The sequence below is a fragment of the Manduca sexta genome, chromosome 27 (genome assembly GCF_014839805.1).
Source record: "Manduca sexta isolate Smith_Timp_Sample1 chromosome 27, JHU_Msex_v1.0, whole genome shotgun sequence".
Classification (NCBI taxonomy): Eukaryota; Metazoa; Arthropoda; class Insecta; order Lepidoptera; family Sphingidae; genus Manduca; species Manduca sexta.
Window position 1 is genome coordinate 12,625,167 of NC_051141.1, and position 23,243 is coordinate 12,648,409.

The 23,243-nt window shown below is 33.5% G+C and overlaps 1 protein-coding gene across 2 annotated transcripts; it reads right to left on the reverse strand.

The window, feature by feature from the left end:
• Positions 1 to 415: 415 nt before the first annotated feature.
• On the reverse strand, positions 416 to 22,195 carry LOC115445027 (WW domain-containing adapter protein with coiled-coil homolog). Of its 2 annotated transcripts, none has more exons than XM_030171080.2 (10): positions 21,989 to 22,195; positions 21,845 to 21,878; positions 21,053 to 21,314; positions 19,963 to 20,274; positions 10,675 to 10,833; positions 10,085 to 10,242; positions 9,444 to 9,723; positions 7,880 to 8,025; positions 7,669 to 7,796; positions 416 to 7,578 (listed from the first exon to the last, which is right to left on the reverse strand). In XM_030171080.2, the coding sequence occupies exons 1-10, from the start codon at positions 22,027 to 22,029 to the stop codon at positions 7,503 to 7,505; spliced, it is 1,596 nt and encodes a 531-aa protein (XP_030026940.1). In that variant the 5' UTR covers positions 22,030 to 22,195; the 3' UTR covers positions 416 to 7,502. The 2 variants fall into 2 exon arrangements, with proteins under 2 accessions (XP_030026940.1, XP_030026939.1); XM_030171079.2 differs by having other exon boundaries at positions 10,669 to 10,833; positions 21,989 to 22,194.
• Positions 22,196 to 23,243: the final 1,048 nt, after the last annotated feature.

Consider the following 23,243-nt stretch of genomic DNA (forward strand, 5'->3'; position numbering starts at 1 on the left):
ATAAGGCGAAAAGCAAGTTGTCTCAGCAATAATAAAAAATAATAATATTGAATACCCTTCCCTATATGGAAATAAGTTATTTAAAATATAGGCAATTGTAGATATTAGTAGTGAAAATAGTCACTGTGCAAGCGTACATATGCCTGGGCATTGCAAATGAGAAGAAAATTTGTTTATCGAAACGACACTAACTCATTAGTCTATTTAGGTAATTGGTATGCTCAACTGCATAATATTTACGATTACGATTTGTCTAAGCCATGCCCTGTATTAGATCATGTCTATGTCGTGCCTAAAATTACCCTTATCAAATAAATTTAAATAAATAAAAGAATTTATAACCATTTTTAATGCCTTAATAATAAATTAATAGTTTTATGGTGTGAAGATTGAAGGTCAATTAATACTAATGGTATTTATCTGAAACTGATTTATTTAAACTGTCTAAAACGTTATATTTCGAACAATGAGAAAAACAAAATTCACGAAGTTATGCATATAATGGAAAAAATAGAGACCTGTGTGGAGGCGACAAAGGTCGCACAATATACTAACTTGAAATATCCTATGTAGCGGCGAGCGGCCGCGCAGGGACCAGGCAGGGGCCGCGCGCCCTTCGGTACACGATAATGACCCGCTTAGGCCCTAAATAATATAAATTAGCGAATATAAACAGCGCGAACTTAAATAATTAATTACAGGTATGGCTCCACACAGGTCTGCAAGAACGTTATTTACTATTACGTGTGAAAGTGAATGAATATCACAGTACTTCTGTTAATTCCATGTATATTATACAGTTTGATGTAACACATACCATTTCAATTAAATTTAATAGTTCTATATTAGAAAAATAAAAAGACCTAGACCGCATTTTTTACCTAACTAACGATTATCTAATGTTACTCTGTATGTGAACAAAATGAATCTGTCGAACTCGTGTCGTACTCGTAAATTACAAGGCATGCAAATATGTTCTGATCAAATGTTATTTAAGCCCATACCATTCTATCAATATAAATCAACTATTATACTCTATGAATTTAATTACTATTAATACAAAATATCTGCCTCTTTACAAGGTTTACATAAATATTTATTGGTCAAAAATAATGTGTGTCGCGATACGTTCCCCATCACACAAAACTACAAATTATAAAACATTTCCACTGTTTAATCTTATACAACATTGAAACGGTACCCAATATGTATATTGAAACACAGATATCGTAAAGCGTCACTGATATACTACACTAAATGAGTACGTGCGATGTAATTCCGCAAAAATAAATATCTTTCCATGGTTGTAAATGAGACAGAAACAGACGACGACGGCTTTTGCTAGACAGGAGGCCGAAAAACATCGGATTTATATATAATAGTAACTGCAAGCTTTGCAAGCTCCATACAACTATATCTATACTATTATATAAAGCTGAAGAGTCTGTTTCTTTGAACGCGCTAATCTTCGGAAATGGCGGTTCGAATTGAAAAATTCTATATGTGTTGCATAGCCTATTTATGACCAACGGGAACGGTGTAGTAATAAAAAATATTGTTAAAACTGTGTAAATTTATTTCTTTTGAGAGCTTCCGTTGCGTGCGCTGCATAAACGATTAAAGTTATGCAACAATGATGTATGACGAGGTTGTTGGTCTTAAAAGTTCTACAAAAATATATTATAAAACAAAGTCCCCCGCTGTATTTGTCTGTCTGCCTGAACGCGTTAAACTCATAAACTACCCAATGTATTTAGATAAAATTGGGTATGGAGATAATTTGAGATCCTGGGAAGAACATAGTATATATAGCGTGACTTTTATAACGGAAAACTTTAGCCCGAAAAACTTAATCACGCGGGTGAAGCCCCGGGAAAAAGCTAGTATTATAATAAAAGACTGTGACTAATGACTGCTACGTACAAGCAAAATGTAACAATGTTTCCATGAGTGCTAATTCGGAATAAACACGTTCAAACCCAGAAGAAATAGGTACTGTGTAGGATGAACTAAAATCATATCACAGGAATTTATTATTTATAAGCTTTTGGACACAAAAAAAGAAACAAAGAAATCTGTCTGAAATTTCGTCCTACACTGAAAGAGTTGTTGTGTATGTGTGCGTGGGTATGCACGCAAGCCAGTCTGGAATAAATGATTGTACCGAGCGCACGCCTATTATTTAACAAGAGTAACCTAGGTATAACGCATATTTCCCATCTTGTTCTGTTTATGGTGTTATTAAAGGGCAAAAAACAATGAAATGTAGAAAATCTACTTAACTAAACAATATTTCAAAAGTATAAAAAAATAGACTCGCAACTCCGATTCCATTATTTTAAATAGCCTTTTTGCCTGTCGCCGCGCAAATCAAGCGTCGGTCTCAATCGCTCACTATATATTTTTTTTTAATTTCAAAAATATTTTGTTTCCTTTAACATTCAGAATACAATTCTTATATTATAATTGACAAGTTAATACTATGTCCATATAAGATCTTACATTTATAGGAGTCAATTATAGCAAAAATCATGCTGCGACGCGTTATGCTGATTATACCCAAGGGCTCGTTATAGACTTAAATGTGAGAGGGACGGGAACAACGGCGTGGATCCAGGGAGTAGCATGCTTTCTTCGCTATGCCATCACTTCCTCCCCACTGCCCTCTTTGGTTAAGAACTGGGCCTTATTGGATTTTAATATTAAGTTGAGCGTTCCATGTTCGTTTTGCGTCGAGTGTTTGAATTGCGGTTTTTATGTGTAATTTAAGGCCACGTGTACATTCATTTTGTGATATTAAAATAACTCTGACTTTACTATCTCCGTATAAGTAAATAATCATTTAATGGAGGAAAGGGAAAGAAATCCGCAACCGTAAGCTGAAGACTATAAGTCACACTATTACTAAGAATTTATTAAAAAATGATTCCAAGCAACACGACATCAATGTCTTAACGTGTGGCCGTGGCGCGCGGTTGTGGCCGACCGCAGCGCCAGTGATGGTGTGAACAGCAAGTTTCCACACTATCCGAAAAATCCGTGCTAAAATGAAAGAAGTGAAAGAACAATCCTATTCATCTTGAAAAATACACCAAATATATGAATGCGCGAAATAATAAGTATGTACTTTATAGGATTATTTATTTTTATAGATTCATCACATGAAATGTAAGGTTGAAATTGGTCAAAACTTCAGAACAATAACAAACATAGATCTAAATTATCCGCATACTCGTGTACTTATCCCATTGAATCCGATGAAAAGAACGAGACAAATATTATGTTGCTAAGATCGGCTTATCGGCCACCACGGTCACATCTATGATACCGAATTAAAAAGCAAATAAATGTCAAATATTACAACAAAATTTAGTTACGTTACACTAATGTGAGAAGGAATCGCAACACGATTAAATTTCTTGCCGTGAAACACGGTTTACACTCAAATATAATTACTTCTATGATTGTTATTGTACTGAGGTTAAAACAATGGGCCAAAATTAAAATTATAAGTTAATCGAATGTGACAATTCGAAAAGCGACATCAATTAAAATTAGTTGGATCGCTAATTTATCTAACGTAACGGGATAATCTATGGAAACGACTGAGACCTACATTCGCGACATATGCGGCTTGCAGTCTATCTCAGAATAAAAACTAGGTGGCGACTGCAGGTACCAACGCGGTCGGCCATAACCGCAGGAAGTGTGGCCTGCGTCTGCAATCTGCGGTTTGTCCCAGACATGCATTATAGCTCGAAAAGTTTATTTTAATTTTTAATCGTATATGTTGAGTGTCGATCATGTTATTATTTATTAGTCTATCAAATCGATATACGTTTAATATCGTGGATCTCCGTATTTATATATTTTTGGATCATAGCTTTGATTATTTTGCGAAATGGAAAAGATAAGTCATAAAAATGTCACAAGCAGAAAATTACAGTTTGCTTAATAATATAATAATCAAATGTAAACATGTCTTTAATACTTTAAAAAAATAAAATACCGGTGGCACTAACTTCATAAAAAAAACATATAACGGAAGTATTTAATACTATAACCTAATATCTCTGCAAATTGAAATGGTTAATTGGTTCCCCAAGTTGCTCATAATGGTGACAAAAACAATTGAAACCGAATTATATCTTTTTAAACTTTACAAATATTGATATTTTAACTTAAATTGAGATATTTAACCCTAACTTTAGTTTAAAATATCAAACTTAAATTAACAGTTCATTATTTATGCCCAGGGTTAAGTGTTAACTCTTAGAACTGTATTAAGGCTTAATTCACAATACATCACACGGGCTAAAGATACTGCGCCAAACTAATAGTTGTGGTGTGTGACACGTCTGTATAACAGAAGGTATTACATGGCAGATATTTATTGCTTGCGGTGTAATGTGGCTGCCGCAACGCGACTAAACGACTTGAACTTCATTGATTTTTTTATGGCAAATTAAAATTATGTTACGCCTTAGTGGTCATAAAACAAGTACCCAAACATTAATGCAGTGTGACAAGGAATACATCTAGAAGATGTAATCGTGAAGCCTGTAGGGTGAGAGGCAGACGGTGTGCGCCCTAGTTTATATAACAATGGTGGATTATATTCTGACTCGACCACCTTTACTAGCAATGACTTACACTTTATTCGTTTTCTCTCAACATCAGCTGTGATACACTTTATTAACTTTAAAATGCCCGTCTACCAAAGTGTAGCGACGGAATGCAATTTACTAATAAAATTGCACAAATATATGACCAAAGCCTAAACTTTATTCAATTTCGTTAGCAACACATTATACACGGTCATTTTGACATTCAGTTAATTTATACAAAGACAGTCTTCTGTACTTCGCCAAAATCGTCAATTAGAAACGAATATTTTCAGTTTTCTAATTTTTAGATCATTTTGTAGTTTAGTCAGATAATGGCGTGTACGTGTATGTATTTCCCACTAAAAAAAAAATGCTATTGGTGCTGATCCGAATTCTCGTAGAGTAGTAGTACATTAGGACATATAAAATTAAATTATTTTTTTATAGTTATTTATTTGGTTCACACTTTTCTATTTTACATCTACGGTTCAAATAACTTATTGTAAAGTATTATTTCCAAGAAGATAAATATGTGATGGTATTTGGTAATACAATGTCAAAATGACCCTGTATTGTAACTCTGCTTTGCTTCCTCGCGCCACTTCGATTTGCAGGCATACTTTGTTGCTATAACAATATTCGTACAATCTGTCACAGAAGATCCAAAATATACAAACGAGAGTACTATTACAACAGTTTCAATCGGTTAGTAGACTGTCTTCTGATTAATTAAAATCATATGCAATGCCAGACTGTACGCAAATTTAAGACTGGTTTTCATCGCCTGCTAGTTATATTGAAAATTCATAATTACATGATACTTAACACTGTGTCAGCAAGGTGCATGAAAGTGATATTTTTTTAGACCTTTTGAAACTGTAATAAATGTAGCGCAAACTTGTAGTAATGTAGTTGGGGACAGATTACAGAATACAGCCACGGACAAGTGAGCAAATAGACCGATTCACTAATGGTCGCTAGTGGTCACTAGTCACTACATCAACAAGCTTTGTTTAACACTCATATCAAAGTATAGAAATTATTCGCTACCAACGCAATAATTCAATAATTTAAATCTTTACAATAAACACATTACAAACACTGTACCCTTACTCTGACAAATAAAGATTATCATAACATCGAAATTGACTCCATAGAGCATACATTTAAAAAATAATTTATTTACTAAGACATCCAGTTATTGTTTAAAGTACAAAGAGAAAGGAAATTGTGTCCCAATCACTACAGCCACTAATTGTATACACGTAACATGTCAAAGGCGAAACAGAAAATTGAAACTATCGGGTCCCAACACGTGAGACACGCGCCGCTCCGTTTGTCACGCTCGCAACTACTTAAATCTATCTAAATGATAATTTCATTAAATCATGCTTTCACAATTAGCCAATTCCGTAGCTATTAACTTAAAATTTAATACAATTAAAGTAAAAGCTTGCCCAATATTAAAGAGGTGCGGACATCGTGTTTCTGCTTCGCTTCGCTTTTTTGTCAACGATTATTCCGTCTCTAATGTGTTATTCTACTCAGGTTAGGTATTATAATACAACTTTTGATAAACCAACCAATGTATATCGTACAAAAAATATGTCAGCAAAGCGATGACAACGTAACACGTGGTTTATTATTCATGGATTATTCACTACTGGGAAATCTATACAACACTCATTAACAATGTTCTCATCTAAGACATAAAATTAAAATAATATTCGACCATCTTATTTAAGGGCAAATCATGTCTGTCGTAAATGTCTACAAATTAATCTTATTGACCAACTTAACTGATAAAAAATCTTTAATAGTTGGCTCACAAGTCATTGTCAGAATACATTAAAGTTTTATGTTACCGATTTGATGAATAGGAAATAAGTATATTTATTATTATGCACAATTATTGTAGTTTTTGTTACTTTTTAAAGTTAGCTTCATGATACATCTGACAACACCGAGATTGCATAGGATGCTCTTCATAATTATACAATGCGGAAACATACTATATGCAATTAAAAATAGTATGTAAATAACACGGTGTATATTTTTATTTTGAATATTTTAACGTGGAGAGGATGTTTTAGCATGTGTCCATCAAAATTTATAAAAAACAATAATCTAACTTTATTGATTTAATGTAAATATCGAATACAATGTCTACCGCATGCTTGACATTGAAGCATACGTCTTGACGCCTAATGCCCAACGCAAGATATTACTCTCATCTAAAATAGCCTTAGACTCAAACACTATATTGATGGCTTTCTACAAAATCTAAAAGATTAAATTGTACCTACATCTATGCGTACAATTATATATTCAATAAATTAGACACGAAGTAACAATTTAAAAAGAACAAATCAAGGGTTTCGTTATTTATCTCTTAAAAAGCAATATTTACTAAACTATAATGAATTCTCCTCTGCTTTGTTCTACAAATCGCCATGTCGGCAGTTTGCGCTCCTACGTGAGAGAAATCGGTAAACGTTCTCGTGCGGTACCTACGCTAAAAACAGCTCCGTCGTAACGCAATTAAGGGGTCGATATCCATTAGTTAGTTTTTCAAAAGTTTGGTCCTTTAAAACCGAACCTGATTTCGAAACGTTTTAATGTTAATCAAATATTTGAATGTGGTTTTAAATGATAATTTACACGTAATGCAAATTGACCAATTCTGGCGAATGTTACGATAATAATTGCTCATTAACATCAAATCACACAACACAACAGTAATCATTTGATCTAAATTACATAGAAAGAACGGAATGAACAATGTTTAGCTTTGACGTGTGAAAGTACCCCCGTGAGGGTGAGAAATGCAGCGCAAGGATGTAGCGACGACACGGAGTTGTTACTGGGGGCAGTCGCCATCCCCCACCACAACTCCTAGTCGTCGGACATGAAGGAGTTCTGTGACTTGAGCTCCTCCAGTCTTGAGATTTGCTGCCGCAGGTACATAATCCTGTTCGGCACCACAAAACATGGATTAGAATATCTGAACAAATATGAAAGTAAATGAATTATGCTATCAAGTGTCTACAAGCATACTTACTTTTGCTCTTGTAACGTGGCTTGGATCTCAGTGTGACGAACGATCGAACGAGTACACTTCAACTCGGCAGAGACCCGAGTGCACTGTAAACATCCCAACTGATACGCCTCTTCCGTGAACTTGTTAGCCTGTCAACAAAATACGATTTAAAAATTGTTCCATGACGTAACGGTTTACGTATTTAGATTTGAGTCGTTAGCGTATATCGCACCTGTTTCTCTAATATGTCGGCGGGCCAACCAGTGACGTGCGAAGTCAAGTCCGTCCGCACGTAGTTCACGAGTGAAGGCGTCATCATCGGCGGCGCGTGATGCAACGTGCCGCCCACCACAGAAGAATAACTCCCAAGACACTCCACTAAAAACAAATACCACTCATCGATCACCATCGTGCCGCTCCGATATCTAACATTGATGATATTCGGTTTACCAGCTAGGATAAGTAGAAACCTATACTACTGGTGGTAGGATGTATTTTATATCTGCCCAGATAGCGATCACTGAACACAAGGTGTTAAAACCCGCTATAGAGGTCTACATAAAAGTTTGTCGCATTACGTTAGCAGCCTATGTAATAATTATGAAAATGTTGATGTAAAGTGAAAAACTTATGTTCTATGAATTATGACTTAAATTTTCTGCTTATAAATTATAACCGCCTTACTGTTAAACGTTATTTAGGTAAAGACGGAGCATTGCTGTGAAAAAAAGTCTATTTCTCAGTTCTGACGGTATGGCAACCTTCGCAGTGCATAGGACTGTTGTGATTAGCTTAATATTGAGATACAACTTTAATATAGTTGGTTATCAGATGAACAAAGCTGAGAAACAGACTTGTTATCACAGCAATACTCCGTCCTTAAAAAATTAACGTCTATGAATAAGGGGGTAAATCTAAACAGGTGACTTCGTAGTTCTAAGGTGAGTTATAAAATTTTCCAAACTCTTAACTTACATATTCATTAAAAAAATCATAGTCCTTCATGGGGGCTACTTTGGTTAAAATCAACCTTAAAAGACAGCAAGGTGGAAAATATTAAAAATTTGCCATTAGATTACAATATTTTTTGGGGTCTCATCATTCCTAAGGTTAATTAGTTAGCTAACTGAAAATTACACTTAGAAAACTATGAGTTAAACATTTGACATATTCTAATGTTTAAGTTCAATTAATTTTGCATGATTCGTTTTCGTGGTTTAAGATAAACATGGGTGCATCTCTTTTACCTACAATTACAATGAGCCGAGGAGATAAGAGACAGAATTATTGATATCTCTCTTACTTCAAATAATAATTACTTACTGAGTTCTTGTTTTAGTTATTTAATTTCAATTCATCTAAAAGAAATAAAATTAAACCAATACAATCTTAGCTTTCCTACAGTCATTTTTACCTCCAAATGTTGAAGTCATAGTTTTCTAGGATACCCTGAGATACCCCAAGGGGTGCTCTATCAGTGAACCTCCGCTTGACACTATTTTTTGGGACACCCTGTATATAAAAATTCTAAAAAAATATATAATCTATAACCATCACGCAATAAATACGAATTGAATTTGTCAAAATTGGTTCAATAGAAGCTACGCTACAATGGAACTTAAAATGAATACATACATACGATGTTAAAAGAATTCTTGCATCGCCGTAGTCGGTTTAAAAATTCTCAATTTAAAAAAATGTGGCAATGAAACGGTCCGTTGATATTCGTTAGAAAAGTCCAACGTCACTATAATCAAGCATACTAAGTATGAAACTGTTTCATCAGCACTACGTACTTTTTCGTGGTAGAGCTTGATCTAGGTGCAAAGGCGGCGCATGTGGGTCTGTGTTCTCCGAATGTGTAGGCGTGGGCGGACCGGCGTCGCGATGCGGCGTGCCGGCGCCGCTGCCCGGACCACACGCGTCCACGGCGGGCGGCGTGGCCCCCGCAGGCCCCACGGCCCCCACGATCACCGTCGGGCCAGTGCATATGCTCACGTTGTTCACTGCCACCACTGTCATCGGTGGGGGCGCGGCCACGATGCGTGGTAAAGCCGCGGCCAGAAGCGAACCACTCTGCAATAACAATATTTCCCTTATATGTATATCTTAATAAACGTTTTTGATTTTAGCCATGATTATGTAACACACTTGTATAAATTTTATGGTGAAACCGTCGATTTATTATATAATCAATTTACACATTATGAAATAAAAGTATAGTAAGTAGTAGTAGATAAAAAATTTCACACTGCGAAATTTAGACAAAACTTCGTTAGAAACGAGACAGAAGTTTTTATATGATTATTTGTATAAAACAATACTTTATTAGAAAGATATCATACGACGGATAAAAAGCCAGATGCTAGAATTAAGGTATATGGCCAAAAAAACGTAGAACAAATGTGCCGATTACTGAGCCTGTAGCTAATCTTACCGGTTGATTTGAGTTGTCCAGAACAACAACGGGAGGTACCGCATTACTTTCCGTGTTATTTCGGGACGTTGAGTTCGTTTCCCTGATTCCATACGAATTCTCAGAGAGAGGTGTACTCCTGTCTGGTGAAATGTCCATATCTTGTAATGCCTGGCCATCTAAAGATGATTACATAATAATTTACCTTGATATAACATATATAAATAATATTACATACACCTAACAATATGTTAGTGATAATGATCACCCACAGCCTGTAAGGTGCCACAGCTGGGTACAGGCATTTCGCATACTATGCCACCTCTCCCAGTCCCAAAGTCGGCACATCCAGGTTTGAGCCGCGACTTATCGCAGATGTGAGCCCCTCGTAAGACCAGCGTTGCGCTTGCCTTGACCACCAGTGAATTAGTGCCTTTCTCCATAATAATTTAATTAATGATACGTTTTTAATTGTGTGGGCAAATACCACTAATATTCATAACCATAATTTGTTAGAAAATAAGTACTAAGTACCAATTACTAACAAAGACTTCTACATAATACAATTGATTTTTTATTCTTGTTTGTATATAAATTGTATTTACCTTTACCGTCATGCGCGGGAGCCGGGTGTTTCGACCGTGGTCTATCGTGCACATCCTCGTCGCGGCCGCTGCTGCTCCAATACCTTTCTGAAGTGTTATTGGTTCTTCTACTAGATTTCTCGGATTCCCGCCTCTCGGATCGAGAACTCGAACGTTTATCACGATCTAAACAAACAGATATAATTGGATACACTTGTAATATTCCTTTCAACTATGTTGGATCATAATAAACACAGCAGAGAATTCAAATACATTTTCAGTTGTAATATTAAGAAGGATAACACGGAAGATTCTATATTACCACCTATATTTTGACACTTTAAATTTGTATTGTCTGCTAAGCATATAACCAAGATAGTGGAGGGAGGGGATAGGATTTCTTCAAGGGGTGAACGGATATTAAATTGAGATCAAAATGATTGCCAACATAATAATAATCTATGTAAAAAATAATTGAACCATTCTCGAACAAAATAGAGGTTTACATTAAAGAAGGTAGTAGTAGCTCTGCTCTAAATTCACTCCTTTTTACTAATATTGTCCAAAAACTTATGTGCCATTAAAATATTGAGGTATCTTAGCCAATTATTTTAATTTTCATAAAGCTTATAGAATTAATACTGATATATTATTTAATAGTCTATTTTTTTTATACTTTTTCAAAATAAAGTCATTTCCTATATTTTATAGTTTAGTCACACGTTAAAAATAAGTACTACATAAAACGAACCGCGTCAAACTTGGGCCACTGTTAAGATCAGCGTTGCCAGATTTTGATATCAAAATTAAATGTCCCGCACGGGACAGGTTTAGTCCCGCTTTCGGGATAACTCGACCGTGCGTGCTGAAAAACGGTGCGCGCGGGAGAGCGAGTGGTGCAGTGCGTCACGAATAACAATCTGAGACAAATGCCTATTCAATATGTTTTAGTACTTGTGTTGTGACCTATTATATTTTGAAAACCAATTTTTTCTAATGAATTGAACTGTTTCCTTTGGCTTTGATTTTTTGTTCTTAAATTATGTCTTTTTCGTAAAACCAAGGTAACTCAGTTGAGTTATCTTCGTTTTTCGAAAAAGTGGGTGGCGTACGTGCATTGCATAAGCGGTAGTAAGGTTTCAAGTAACAGGCTTGATCCCGGGCTTGTGTAAAATTAATTTGGATTTTTCTTAGTATCGGGCCATAGTAGGGTTACCAACAATTCTTTGGTGAAATATAGTATGTTTCAAAACAAGTTATAAAAATTTAGTACACTTCAAATAAATATAGTTTTTATGGAAAAAGCAAAAAATAGACAAATATATATTTGGTACTGAATTTTTTCTATAAAAGTTCGAATACACGGTGTGTCATCACTCAAAACTTAAAGAAAAGAAGCGTTCGTATATTTTTAAAATGAAGGATTTGTTTATTATATTGCGTTGAAAATCGAGTTAATTTGCGTAATATATACTTCAATAGCCTGTCCCTCGCTTATCCAGAATATATAACAGAATTGTAGAAAAATCTGATTGTATTAACATATTTAATGACTCGCTTCCTATCTTCAAAAAGAAAATATTGATTCAGTCTTATATTTAGAATATACTGCACTTATGGTGCAGCCAATTGTTTATTGTTATGTATTAATATGTTCATGCTGTGACAGCCTGTAATTAAAACAGCACTGCAGCAATTACTTACTAAATTGTTAAAAAAACTATGTAAGGTGAATTTTTGTTGGCTGTTCAAATAAATAAATAAATAGTACGGAGACCCAAAATATAGTAAAATCAACTCTAGGCCAGAGTCTGAGACTCTGCCGGTAAATATTTTATAGGATCCAATATAGTAGGCGAAATGTGAGTGTGATACACCAGACACCTTTGCATACACCATGCCAAGGAAAAAGGAATTTCATTAATGTAAAAAATATTTGGCTTAGGAGCTTTTCACCATTATAATAACTTGATAGGTATACAATTACTTTGTACTTTAATTGTACGGCAAAAAATGATCCCACTAGACCTGGACGTCTACTCCCAAAATCGACAACGATATATCGGAAACGATACGATACTGCTCCGAATGTTTCGCAAACACCTTACTCTAACAAATGTTTGGATTCATTATCGTTTATCATAACCAAAGACTAAGTTTATGTTTTTATTTCGTTGTTCGGAGTGAATGATAAGTGCTGAATTCATAAAAATAAACAAATATTCTCTATGGAGTTGTGACAAGTCATCATAAGTATCATAAATTGTTAGACAGCTCGATAATTCAATGTTTAAACTTTTTATTTATAAGAAATTTATTTTTTGTTTGTATATACTATGATTACTTGACATGGGCAAAATCACTGTTGATAAATAATCGGAGGAGCCATAATTAAAAGAAAAAAACTTTCTGAGGAAACTCGATAAATGTGTTTATACAACGAGAAACAGTAAGTATATTTACAATTATATAGTAGTTCGAGTATAAAATTATGTGCAGTGCGGACTAGCTAATAAAATTACATTTCTACAAAATAATTAGTACATTTATTATAAAACAAATCCAACATGTTAGCACGATTTGTGCTCTTTCTATTCCCAACAATCATGTTCAAATCAATGTTGGTCAATAATTTAATTAAAATTTTTCTTTGAAGTTATTATAAAAGTAAAGTTTAATATGTTTATTTTGTTGTTAACTGATAGGTAATTTTTGGCTTTAATTTGTATTATTTATTATTATGATAAGTGGAATAGGTTCATAGAAGCCATTCCTAAGTCCATTCTTGTTCCAAATCAATGCTAGAAAATAAGTATAAATTGTTTTTGTTTATTTTTAGTTTAATATCAAAATATTAATAAAAATATCATCTTATTGTTATTTTATTTGTTTGTTGTTCTTATTTTCATAAATGGCAATTGGATAAGTTACTACATGAATAGTGAAGAACCACTTAAATGTAATATTTAAATAATGTAATTGAAATGTTGTCGTATTTGCTCGTTCCTTCCGCGACGGGCCACATTTTCGTCCTCGTGGGCTTCTAAGGTGAATAAAAACCTCGTAATTGCATTAGAACTGATTGTAAATACCCAATTACCAGTTATTAATTCCACAATCTTAAGTGGTTAAGATATGTAAAACTCAATTTTATGTCCACTTTGGGCGTCCTGCAAAAAATAATGTAAGCATTCTTTGTAAATATTTTTCAAGAAATTAGTAGTTTGGCTTATGGTCTTTTGCACAGCGGCGTATTTTTTATTAAACACGATACCGTGAATAAAATCATAATTAATATCTGCCAAACATCGCTCAACGGTAAGAATTTTACATCGTTAACATTTCGATATCTCTTTTATTTACTTGAGTTAACTATATTCTGAAATAATACTATACTCTATTTTTAAATACACTCATCTAATTTTTTTTTAATATCGTTATATATAACAAAATATTTAATTATTTTTAAAAACGCCTACTCAAACAACAGCTTATAATAACAGGAATATTTGCAGTTACGCGCAGTCAGGCGCTCTCACAAATTGATGTCGACATCATTTCATCTAGGATGTGTATATTATGTACTAAGTAACATAAAATATTCTAAAATACTGTATACACTCTATGTAAAATTAAAAAACACAAATAAGAATTAAAAAATATTAACATGTGATTTCGTCTAATTTATATTAAATGCCTTACCCTTCCATAGTAAAGGTTTTTGACAAACTACAATATTTTTAGGTAACTATGTATATTTTGTCACTCGGTTACTAAGAGTAATTTTCGGTGTTGCGATATATTACAATAATTGGAATTTGGGTGAGGGTGGATGTTTGAATTATTTTATTACAAATATTGATATTATGGGTCAATGGTCACTAGACAGAAAAATATGTTAGATTTGGTATTGCTGGCCACCATTTTGAATATTATTATTTTGGGCTCCGTTTTAAAGTCGATACCTGGACATGTTTTGGACCACAAAACGAGAGTCTAGTACACACTAGAGCCGGTTTTAGACTAGCAAGTTCTCGCAGTACTTACTATATTGCACAAGAACTTTTAGACACGTTTATCTTAGCGGAAATATTTTTATAAGTTTATACAAATGGGATTTTTAATTTGGTATGGAGACAGTTTGAGACCCTGGGAAGAATATAGGTTCCCGAGAAAATATACAGCGTGACTTTTATAACGGAAAACTTAAGCCCGAAAAACTTTATAAAGCGGGCGGAGCCGCAGGCAAAAGCTAGTACATAATATTTTCAAACGTAACTTTGACATACCTAATATTTTGACAATCAAGGATGTAATTGTACAATACCGTTGTAGCACGTACCGCCATCTAGTTAGCTTTGGTGTAGCACCCAAGGTCAACGCTTAAGGGCACTGGCCCCACTTCCATTCTTAAATACAATACGCTACGATAATGCCGACGACTGCATAAGAGGTCTCGTTGTAATTATCGTAAATATGACATATGCGACGATGTGAAATGCAAATCTTTGTCAGTAACAGTTACCATTAAGAGTAGATTTAAATTCGATAATGTCGAATATCTATCGTTCGTTCGATGATCGTTACGATACTAAAAACGATGTTACTGAGAGTAGACTTCGACACGACAAATGTCACGATATATCGAATATCGATTTCGCGAGTAGACGTCCTGATGGTAAATGGAATCGGATCCAAATAGTGTCGACTGACAAGAGAACCCCTTACCAGTATAAACAGTTACACCGGCCTGTTTGAAAAACTTATTACAAAAAGCTAAATTTAAAGATAGTTAGAGACCCTAGGAACGACATAGGCTACTTTTTACATACTGGACCATTCAGGACCTAAACGAAATCGAACGTAACAAAAATCGTTTAAATAGGACCGTAGAATAAAATTATCCTTGGACTTAAAAAAAGATACAACTAACCGCCCTTATAGTCGTCACAAAAGTGAACGTTATTATTACATTAATTGTAAAAAATATGATCGCGTGTAAGTTTAGATACACTTTTTAATGTTAATATCGATTCGGTTAAAATGGCTGATTATTAAATCCTTATGAATGGCATGCATTATTTACGTTGTTTGCAGCCTTGAGTCCAGAATAATAATTTAACTCATCTATATGACTTATGTTGGGTGCCAGTTTGAAAAAAAATTGTACCCAGTGTAACTATTGGACATTGCGAGAATAAGGAGTGCTGTGTAATAGTACGCAGAGCTTTGTATTTCGAATCGTTGGTGGTGTTGCTACTGTTTATGGGTCGTTTCGCTTTCTACCAGGCGAGTGCCGCACAAAATCCTTAACTGATTTTTATATTAAAAGAGTCCTAAAACGTACTTTTTAGCTATTACTGCTTGTAAACTAATAAATTATTCGATTTTAGACAGTAATTTGCCTGATTGTTTACAAAGTAAAACCCGCCAAACGCTATCGAACCAGGCAAATTGACGGGAAACAATTTTTCTACATAATTAGTGAATTTAGAAAGTTTGGTGAGGTAGTGATTTATTCTTATAACCAATCATTTGGTATGAAAAAGTATTTGAGCAAATTACCATTCCTACTGACTATATTTTTTTTTTACAATTAAATCAATAATTCAAAATATTATTAAAATTAAACATAATTTCCTAAAAGATTTTATCGTGGTTGCAGTTACTAAGGCTGGATTTTAACAACCCCCAAATAGACAGAAGAAACTGCTGCTCGAACGCATCATGCACATCACAATGGCAAGATTCAAAATGTGTCTACAATTACACTGGATTGGCAACAACACGCAACATGGATTATGCCTATGCCAGAAGATAGCCAGGAACCACCCAGATATGTGTACAGCAGCTTTCCAATAAAATAGCCAGGTTATAGACTATATCCACAGAAATTATTCTCAAACTAGTCGGACGAGGGTAATTACGAAATCTTTAAACAAATACTGCACAAAATTGGACTCAGACATGAACATACATATCATCCAAAAACAGGCATCCATCCATACAACAACAATAGTTAGTAAAGTTCAAGGGAATTCCATTTTCATTAAAGAGAAACTGGGCCACCGTTTCCCTGGAAGTCTCAAGGCGGGTGCTAAGATACCGAGCTTAGCTCGAGCAGAAGAAAACCCCAAACTTAATACAAGATACAAAAGAATAATACCATAGAGCAAAACATCTAACAGCTTCATATCTCAATACGGAAAATATTTTAAGAGCGATTAACATCTATCTATACGGTACCGGTTTTGTTGTATACATTTAGAATTATCAGTTGATAATTCTAAATGTATTTACTTAATATCTATTATTTAACAGTTGTTAAATAATAGATATTAAGTAAATACGTAAAAACTAGGAAATTATTTGCAATGAACAAAGCACACCAATAAATCGCAGATGTAGAAACATTGTACTTGCCAATATATGAAGGAGGAAGGGGCTTAACGAGTTTAGAAACAATACACCGTACACATAATTAAATGCAAATCATATTTAGACACCAAAAACGATTATATACTAAGAGCAATATTAGTACATGATAGAAATAAAGACAAATATTCTAAACAGAAACTCAAATTTATCTGGAGGAGTTAGGTCTAAGACAAAATCAACAATATACAGATAAAGAAATCAAACGCGCAATAGTTAAAATAGGAGTACAGAAAATAAAGTTAAACTCTTTGCATGGGCAGTTTTATATATCTGTTTTGGAAAAGGAAAACAAAGATAGAGCGCAATCGTTCCGGTGGCTTAAAAAACAACCTGTATCTCCATCATTAGGATCAAGCAATTATGACTAAAGTACATAAACGAGACATACTAAATAGAGCGGTCGACGGTAAATGCTGGCTTTGTTCAGTAAAATACGAGACCACGCCATGTAGTTTCCGGGTATCAGAAACTAGCAGACACTTACTACACGGAAATATAATTCAATATATTTACAGAACCCTAGCTAAATAACCTCCAAATTCCGGTATCAAACTTGTAGGGGCAAGAACACCTGAGGCAACCGCAGGTTATTGAAAATGATAGCGCCAAACTAATATGGGAGATAATACAATAGTACACAATTATAGGTGGGATATAATTTATATTAACAAAACATACCTCATAGATATCACAGTTCCATCAGACTGTAACATAGGAGCAAAAGAAATTAAAAAGTTAGGTAAATACCATTCACAAGCGAGAAATAGCTAGGTTAGGGAATACATCTCCAGAAATCATTCCCATAGTAGTAGGAACCACAGTGGTAATAGCGAAATCTGTACACAAATACTGCACAAAGTTCATAAAACAGGCTTCCATCCATACAACAACAATAATTAGTAAAGTTCTAGGGAATTCAGTTTTCAATTATAGGGAAACTGGGCCACCCTTTCCCTGAAAGTCATTGGGGTGGGAGCTCACTATACTCACTAGCCTAGCTCAGGTAGAGGAAAACCTCAAACTTAATATCTATATATATAAAAATGAATCCCTATTTCCCTTGGTCACACCATCACGCGTGAACGGCTGGACCGATTTAACAATGTTTTTTTGTTGTGTTTGTTATTATCAGGAGAAGGTTCTTATGAAAGAAAAAAACCAAAAAGTAGCGCGGAAAATTAGAAAATTTAAGAAAACTTAACGAAAATATTAATTTTATATAACTGTCAATTATACCTTACTAACTCACTGATTAAATTCTGAGTTAGGTCTAATGACTCTGAACCACCTAAATTGAATTATGCATCTGTCTAATACGTAAAATAATTCATATAAGTAGGCTAGCTAAATTTGACATATATGGTCATGCTTATTTAAAAAGTTAATAAATTTATGTGGTTTTATGAATTAACAAGAACGGAAACATTGTCAATGCAGTTTTGTATCATAGCCCTTTGAATTCTATAATTTGACAGTGACTGACAGTGGGCATGCAAATTGAGCACAGACTCGAAAAAAAAATGAATGTGCATATGAACATAAAAACATAGATTATAAAGAAAATGACTTTGCTTATGAAATCCTTTCTAATTAATAAAGTTAAAACACTTATAAAGAACTTTTTTGGATTGTAGTGGCTTTTGAAATTGTTTATATTGTTATAAAATACATCTAGTTGAACACAAAGAGAATATCACTCTCATACTATTTTAATTTTTTAAGTTTTTTACAGCATCTTCCATGTTCAAGATCAAACAATAATATAATGGATGTTAGAGCTATATTGACCCCAACACAAAAAGAATCATCTAATTATTCTCCTCTGGAAGACCCTTCTGTATTTGCAAGTTCAAGTCCAAAAAAATATAATGGGACCATTGTAAAACTTTACAAAAATGAACACAAAGAGAACGCTTTTAATCAGATTAGGGGAAAAAAGATATCACTGAACTTAAAAAAATATATATTACAAATAGATAACCTCAATGCTTTGGAGTTGTTTATAATAAAATATATATTAGCTACATGGTTATAGGCTGAGAGAGCTATGGGCATTCATGCCCGAGACAGTTTCTTTTCATACTAGAATGGTTGGTGATACTGCCTGCTACTACTAATTTTTAAAACTATCAATATTATAAAGTCTGCTATTGAACAGACATCAAAGTATTTATTTCTCAATTTCTTGGGCCCATGAAAGTGAGTCTGTGTCTTCAAAAAGGAGCTCTTAATATCAGGATATTTATATGCAGAGCTCTTTTATGCACCTGCTCTTAGCTCTTCTCATCACCTATTAATTCAAATATAATAAGTAAAAATAGTTAATATTTATTTATTTATACAAGAATATACAGTTCAATAATATCTATTTCCTAATACTCTTATTACCTATAATTTATCATTGTTAAAAATTTTGCTAATTATACAAACTTGTAAAATTCTGTCTATCCAACAGGATAATTGATGTCATTTAATTAAGGTACTCAATGAAAAGTATAGAAACACTCCAGTAATTGTCCAGAGACTACATAACTTATAAAATTTTGCTAACTGACCAATGTTGTAAATACTAATTAAAATTAACTAACATTATGATGAAAATATTTCAATAACAACTTACTAATTTGTAGAAAATTATTTTAATTCTATCCAGTTTTGAAGGCATTTGAAATTTATTCTTACTCATTTAAAATTCAATGCCTTGTAAAAATTTATTAATAAAATGTTATTTTTTTACACCATAATATTTTTTCTGCTGGGCTTATATTATTTATTGGGATTATATTATTTCTGTTTTTTGTAAATCAATTCATGATGAATAGAACAATTTTGTTAGTATGAATGGAAAATGAAAATAAACAAATATTTTTAACTTACTACTTCTGGATGAATATGTAGAATCTTTGGATGAAGTTCTTCTTGTGTCCCATTCTCGTGGCTTCTCCCACTGAGACACTTCACTGATACAATTATAATAATACTTCTTTCCAGACGAACTAATATGTTCCGACCATTCACTCCCAGGTAGCACGCTAGCTGATGGTACACTTCTTTTGTCATATTTATTACTTCTACTAACACTAATGTTCATGCCACTAGTCCTACTCTTTTTCTCAGGTTCATTTCGTTCATGATTACTCCTCTCTCTCTCACTATCTTTACTACGTTCCTTGGGTGATCTGACACTGTCTGAAATTTTATGAAGAATTTCATGTAAATTAATATGAAAACAATTTATAACAATATAACAAAATATTTTTATAGTTCGCATTATGCTACAAACAATATAGTATTTACAATCGCTAAAGCTGATCAAGATTCAGTAAAGTGAAAATAGTGTGTGTACTTCAGTTTGGGTAGTTGCATATAAAATTATGCAACTACCAAGAGTGGAGAAATAAAATTGATAAAATTATTTATGAGTCAATTGCACAGTATGTTCTTTTTATATAGGTATATTATTAAAACTGATTAATAACAGGAGCAAAATTAATCACACAAATAACCCATGTCTATGTCAACCATATTATTTATAATATAAAACTGAAGACTACTTTACTAAAAATTATGATAGAATTGAAACTTATTTACAGTTTGTGCTAAATTCAGGACAAATAGGTAGTTTAGGGGAGAGTGGATACAATTCTATATATAATAAAACATTGATCATGTATTATAAAAGCTTGGTACAATTACATTTCTGTAACATGAAAGTTTTATCAGGATGGAAAATACACTACTGACACAATTTGATTTTGAATATTACACCATCAACACTAAAACAACATGTAAAAACAAAAAAATCATTTAAAACTTGGTTAATAATAATAATGATCAAATTGTTTTGCATTCGCTTTGTAAATAATCATACTAAAAACAAGGCATATGCACATAATAATTACTATATGAGGAAAACATTGAGCAGAAAACAACAAAGTAGTCTTAAAAGAGAACATACACTACATACCTGTGTACTTATTTCTAGAGGATTTGAAGTCTCTATCTCTCTCCTTCTCAGGACCTTTGGGCATGTAGGAATTTCTTGACGTTGCATATCCTCTGTCATCTGCCACATGACTGTAGTGATGGTGGGCGTGGCTTGACTGGCTTGAGTGTGTGCTATGACCGTGAGCTGAGACATTGCCATTGGGAGAACGGAGCAGAGTGTATCGGTTGTCAGAAGAGACATAGTCATTTGGACCTCTTCTGTCACTTTTGGAATTGTATTTCTGTTTACAAAAAACAACATAGTGATCTATAGTAAAAAAAACTTATCAAATACCTGTCTAAAATTACTTTGCTCTAAACTGAAAGTACATTAGGATAAAAATACAAGATTAAAGTAGCAAATATTCTGCAATCAATATAATATCAATAAGAGTGGCAACTTAAGGTATATTGTAGAATAGATAATTTTTACAGGTAAATATTACACATAAACAAACAAATCTACTATCCACACTGTAGGTTTAAACAACATACAAAAACTATGGCTTACAAACAATTATTAGTATTTGGACATTCAGCACATAATGATATATAATTTAATTAAATCACCAATAACTAAAGTGCAGAAATATTTTCAGCTTTATCTACATATAAATCTATTATTAAACGCGTAGAGTCGATAACAACAGGAAAAGAGTGGTCGAGTACAATTATTACGTAGAATAGTACATAATTCGAGGCAGAGTTAGCCATGTTAAAAGCATAATAGCACCAAAGTCATGCTTCACTTGTATGCATTATCCGTGCTTACCTGGTACGGATGGGCCTGATGCTTCTCAAAGTACCTGCAAGCAAATGAAAACTATTATTACATTCACCTAAACTACAGCAAAACTCAATCGGCGACCGCCATCTACAGATTGCAAAGCCGAAGCATCTAAAGATCCTATCATACCCATCACTTATTCGCTGAGGTTTCCTTGCATGCATTACCATCAATGCAAATATACGATTTATTACGGCCTCTGTAATAAAATTCAAAATGAGTCCACTGTCATTAAAACGGTCTTTACAGAAGGCCGTGATATATCTTGATGGACGCCATGTCACATTCAAGACACTGAGACACTCAAGAAAGAGTCAATAGAGACGGAAAGAGATAAAAAATCCATAAAAAATATGAAAATTATTTACACATCTAGAATGTCTATGGTTGATATCAATTTAAATGTCTACTCCGAATGGGATGTAAGATATATCGTTTCTACTTTCACTTGAACAGTTATTCGTTCGTAAACACAGTATCTGGCATCGTATATTACTAGTAATATATAAAAAAATAATATTCAATATTATTTTAGCAACGGTAAATCGTTGAACAGTATATCGATATTGTCGATCCCACATCCAAAATTCACAGTCCATCTTACATTACATCCTGCCAAAGTCACCAGGCCAGTGGCCAGGCCTTAGATTTATCTATTCTTTTAAGTTAAAGACCACGTTCCACTTCCCTTGCTAGAATAATCCGCATTTCATACATTTTATATAGAAATCCGTCCAATACAGGCGAGTCGCAGCGAGCCGCAGCGAAACCCGCCAGGCCGCAGAGCAAGTCTCTCAATGTTGCCAATTTTGTTATTAAGAGGATTAAACTATACGCATACAATATCACGGATTCACTTATTTTGACAGACAGAAAAATATTGTTCCTTTTTTTCAAATGTAACCTTTTTATCGTCAAAACCAATCAAATACAAATAGTAAAGCATAAGTGAATTTATTACAAGTTTATACATACTATATGAGAAAAGACGTTTTCTCATAGTATGTATAAATCAGGATAATTCAAATAAATTAATCTTCACTCGGTTTTGTTTAATTCAAATTGAAAAGTGTATTTTGTTCATTTATTCTTCATATTTGTTTTTATTTACCTCTACAATCAGTAATTATAATTTCGTGACTTCTATATAAAAAAAATGTATATCCAATCTAGCAATTACACCTCAGAATAATGACAGAAGTAACATTATGACATTTGAGTGCACTCTGTCCATCTCTTTCTTAGACAGCAAGAAATTTAATTGTGTTGCGATCCCTTCTGCCATCTTATCGATATCGTTAGATGCTTTTTCTATCGGCTATGGTAAATTCACAGACCTGCTAAAATAAACACTTTTCGGTCAGTCAACTACAAACCGTTGCAA